Below are 4988 nucleotides of genomic sequence, written 5' to 3' on the forward strand. Positions count from 1 at the left end.
CAATATACATACACACACGCATGTGCACATCCATACATGCACACACACCATACCTCTTGGTTGCCTCTTGGACCAGGTAGAAGTTCGTCTGCTCTTTAAAGCCTTCTACCACTTGGACTCCGCCTGTATTTTCAGCCTCTTTGTGCATCCTCCCTGCCATCCTTCTATTTATTTTGTTTTTGTTCAGTATCACTATGGATGCAGGTATGCTTGTGGTCTTCCCTGTTGGAATGTCAGCGCCTTTTGCGTAGAGACTGTTTCACGCTTTGTCTGTTACCCCGGCTCCATGTTAAGAGGCAGCTGGGTGGTGCAGTGGAGAGAGTGCTGGGCCTGTACTCAGGAAGACCTAAGTTCAAATCCAGCCTCAGGTACTTACTAGCTGTGTGACCCTGGGCAAATCCCTTAACCTCTGTCTGTCTCGGTTTCCTCGTCTGTAAAATGGGAGTGATAATAGCCCTTATCTCCCAGGGTTGTTGTGAGGAGCAGATAAGACAATAATGGAGAATTGCTTCACAGTGCCTGGCACGTAGTGCTACATAAATATGGGCTACTATAATACATATATATATGACAGATATTGAACTCGTGTCTTTCTGAGCCCAGGCCCAGTGCTTTGTGTGCTGTGGCTGCCCCCGAAGCCTCGTGGGGGAGAGCATGCAGACACCTGTGTGCAAAGAAGAGAGAAACGGTGAACGGGAGATGACTGAGAGAGGGGAGGCCCCAAGATATAAATGACGTAATATATGCTAGCACATATATACAAGGTGCTGTATAAATATTGTTGCAAATAGTCTTCTATTCTTCCAGATGTCTGCTATCATCCCACCATCCATGCAGGCGAGGGTCCTGGCCACCTTTGGCTCTCCTGCCCCCCCAGGAGAGCTTAAAAACCCGACCCTTTCGTGATTGTTGGTGCTGTTTCCAACCAATCCCAGGTCATTCTGGGCTCCCCCAGGCCACGCTTTCTTGTTTATCTGTGCTCAGTTACTGGTCCTTGTTCCCTGTAGAATAACAGGTGGGGTGTGGGTGGCTGTGGCATGGAAAGAATGCTGGGCTTGGTGTCAGGATGAAGGCCAGGGCAGGGCTCCAGTCCGGCAGTGTGACCCTGGGCAAGTTCCTTAGCCTCCATTTCCTCTTCTATAAAATGGGTCTAGTCGTACCCGCAGGACTTACATCACAGCTTGTGTCCGTGAAGTGCTATGAACTCCTTCGGGTGCCATGTTAATGCCAGCCACCATTATTTCACCTTCTCCAAAGGGTTATTTTACAGGGAGATGAGCTCCCCGTGGGGCCATGTTGGCCTCTTCTTTCAGCTCCCTCTTTCATGGCTGCACTGGAGTCATTTCTTCTGGGGTCTTTGGAATTTTATTCTCAGGACCTTCCCAGGCCTGTGGGACTGGCTTCTCCCATTGGATCCTTCCCGCCCTTTTTCAATATCCATTCTGCTTTCCAAAAACCAAACTGAGGTGGGGGAGGGCACCTTGATTCAATAGAAAGAGCCAGCAAGACCCCCAGGAACGTGCCTGTGATGACTGTGACGTGTGTGTGTGTGTGGTCAGAGCCCAGGCCAAGGAGAGACGGCTGGTCTTCTGTGATCGCCTTCTCTGGTTGGGTTGCTAGGACGAGTGAGAAGCCAGACCCACAGTCTTAGATAGGGCTGCCATGTCAAGAGCCCATCCTTGGGACCCAGGCTCCTGGACTCAGAGTAGGCCCAGAATCCGAGCACCAAAGGAGATGCCTCACATCCGTTGAAAGCGACTCAGCTGTCGTCATTTGTCCCATCCTGTGCACACAGATGCAGCTGGTGTGACCAGCCAGTGACTGGTCGGCTTGGGTCTCACAGCCCAGGAAAGTGAAAGAAAGATATTTTTTGTGTGAGACGCAGAGTCGGAAGATGGAGCTGTGTGTGCGAGGGGGAGCAGCCAGAAGGCCAGAGTCACTGACTTGTGGAGTCTGGTGGAGAGGGGGGACTGACAGATCAGAAGGGAGGGAAGGACAAGAGGCAGCCAGGTTAGGAAGGCGTCGATGCCGCGTCCTGGGCAAAGCTCCCTGTGACTGCTGGTGCTTCTTGGTTTTATACCTCACTTGAAATACAGATCATATCTGTGCCTCAAAAAGGGGCCATTTAATAAGTGATACGTGCTAGAAAAACCACCGCTGCGAGACTCAGATGACACCCCTTCTGCTTGGGAGAGGCTGCAGGCCCCCCGTCTAGACTGGGGTCCCCACCTGCTGCTTCGACAATTCACTAGCATTTCCTTCAATCCAGCAGTTGTTTTTAAAATACATTTCTATTTCAATAATTATTTCCCCATTACATTAAAAAAATTTTAACATTGATTTTTTTAAAATTTTGAGTTCCAAATTCCCTCCCTTCCCCACCCTTTGAGAAGGCAAGCAGTATGTTATCAATTATACATGTGAAGCGACACAGAAAGTATTTCCATATTAGCAATATTGCAAAAGAAAACATACGCACAAGAAGAAATAGAGTGAAAAAAATTATGCTTCAATCTCCAGCAGTTTGTGTGTGTGTGTGTGTGTGTGTGTGTGTATTTGTTTGGCTTTTTTTTTCTTTTTTGGTGAGGCAGGTGGGGTTAAGTGACTTGCCCAGGGTCACACAGCCAGTAAGTGTCAAGTGTCTGAAGCCAAATTTGAACTCAGGCCCTCCTGACTCCAAGGCCGGAGCTGTATTCACTGTGCCACCTAGCTGCCCCCTTCAGCAGTTATTTTTTAAAGCACCGACTGTGTGCAAGGCCTTGAGCTGGGATGTGGGCATATAAAGTCAGAATCTCTTACCAAGGGGATGCTCAACTTATACCATGACTGAGGAGGGAGGAATCAGGGTGATTGTAGGAGGTGGCCCCTGTGCTGAGGGGAGATAAAGTGCCCGACACCAGAGATGTTGAGGCACAATCAGCAATACTTGGCACTTGCTTGGGTAGGAGGGCATCAGGGAGAGAACTGAGTATGGTCTTGGCCAGATTATTTCCCCTCTCTTCCCCTCAGCCTCCTCCTCTGAAATGAGAAGGCTGAACCAGGCCATTTCCAAGCAGGTTTAAATTCTACAACCATCAGGCAAGTAGACTGGTACAAGTCCTTCTTTTGGTTGAGAAATTCCTCACCGTGAGTATTAATGTTCTCACGTTCCCAGCTCTCACATTTCAGAAAGACTTCAATGAGATTTCTCTCTGTTGATGCCTCTGCAGAAATGTGTATGTATGTGTGTGTCTGAGTATGCTTGTGAGTGTGTGTGTGTGTGCAGGCACGAGCCACCAATCTGCTAACCTCTCCTCTCTCATTCTTCTAGGAGAAATGCCATCAGTACTGGCCGGACCAGGGATGCTGGATGTATGGAAACATCCGGGTCTCTGTGGAAGACTGCATCGTTCTGGTGGACTACACAATTCGGAAGTTTTGTATACAGTCGGTGAGTGCCGTCTGCAGCTGGGCCTCTCCTGGGCTGGCTCTGGGATGGAAGGAAGCATCAACGCCAAGAATTTCCTCCATCAAAACCTAGGATCTGGGGCTGTTTAGGACAAACTCTCACCCTCAGAGTGAATCATCAGAGGCCGAAGCCTGTCCTGTTCTTGTGTCTGCTTTTCCTTCTCCTTCTGTCTCCTGCCTCCCTCCCTACCAAGTTCTCTCCCTGCTTCTTCTGGCCCGTCATTGGTGGGGAATCCAGGTCACCAGGCTCTTCAGTATTGCTCAGAACAGGAACAAGTGAGCCTGAGGGCTTTTCTAGGAGCAAAATGTCTCTGGCCATTCTTGCCAAGTGTCCCTGGGCCTCAGTTTCCTCATCTAGAAAAGAGGGCATCTGCTGAGGGCTCTTTTGGCTCCAAACTCAGGATGCTAGCACAAGGAACAGATGTGACAGGCCACCCTCTTGAGTCCCGCATCCAGTGGGAAATTTGATCCAGGCATAATCAATCATTGAGTCAACGAGCGTTTCTTCAGTGCCTTGTGTGTACCAGGCACTAGGGATCGTGACGATAGCTGTTACTTACGGGGTGCTGTACAGTTGGCCAAGTGCTTTAATTGCATCATTTTAATTGAGTGTTGCAACAATCCTGTGGGGTGGGCACCAAAGGTGTTATTATTCCCATTTTACACATGAGAAACCTGAGGCTCAAACAAATCAAGGGACTTTGAACCCTGGACACACACCTAATAAGTGTCCATGGGAGCTGAACCTGTATCTTCCTGCCTGGAGTGCTTTGAGTGAGATAGGGATTCCCTTGGGGGCAGCACTAAGGGGAAGCGGGCAGAATTTCCAGCTGCCTGCGAGTGCCAGGGTCGCTGCTGCCACCTGCCAGGCTCACCCTCGGTTTCCATGTCTTCTCAGCAACTCCATGATGGCTGCAAAGCCCCACGGCTGGTGACCCAGCTCCACTTCACCAGCTGGCCCGACTTCGGGGTGCCCTTCACCCCCATTGGGATGCTGAAGTTTCCGAAAAAAGTGAAGACCCTGAATCCTTCCCACGCAGGGCCCATCACTATTCACTGCAGGTATGTCCCGAGGCTCAGAACCCTCAGCCACTGGGCTGTTGGCATCAGGTGTGGAGGACGTTCCTGCCCCATCAGCTCTTTTACAAAAATAATGCCAGGACAGACACGGAGCCCCAGAGGTCATTTCCAAAATGGAATTTGTATTTGTTAAAAGCTGATGCAGAGGCTCATAGTGCCTTAGAACTTGAAGGAACCTTGGAGGTCATTTAGGACACACTCCTTTTTACAAATGAGGAAACTGAGGCCAGCATGGCTTGCCGAAAATCAGATGGCTAAAAGGTGGCAGAGCTGGGACCTGGAGGAAAGCCCTCTGTAAGCTTTAGGGTGCTGTGGAAATAGGAGTTTGTAGCATCATCTTCATTATGGAATCACACCCATATTTCTATCATAGTAGGAATTTGGTAATACTCCTTTTCCTCTTTTTGCCAATAGTTTATATATTAATGTTCTTTAGTATGTATATTTATATTGTGTTTATA

At 49.2% G+C, this 4988-nt stretch overlaps 1 protein-coding gene across 1 annotated transcript; it reads left to right on the plus strand.

Moving 5' to 3' along the window:
* Positions 1-198: 198 nt before the first annotated feature.
* Positions 199-4557, plus strand: LOC114052615 (receptor-type tyrosine-protein phosphatase epsilon-like; the record flags this gene model as incomplete). Its single annotated transcript, XM_027875298.1, has 3 exons — positions 199-204; positions 3311-3430; positions 4346-4557. Coding segments are annotated over exons 1-3 (338 nt in total), but the record flags the coding sequence as incomplete, so codon positions are not given.
* Positions 4558-4988: the final 431 nt, after the last annotated feature.

Source organism: Vombatus ursinus, unplaced genomic scaffold, assembly GCF_900497805.2.
Source record: "Vombatus ursinus unplaced genomic scaffold, bare-nosed wombat genome assembly UNPS02003738.1, whole genome shotgun sequence".
Classification (NCBI taxonomy): domain Eukaryota; kingdom Metazoa; phylum Chordata; class Mammalia; order Diprotodontia; family Vombatidae; genus Vombatus; species Vombatus ursinus.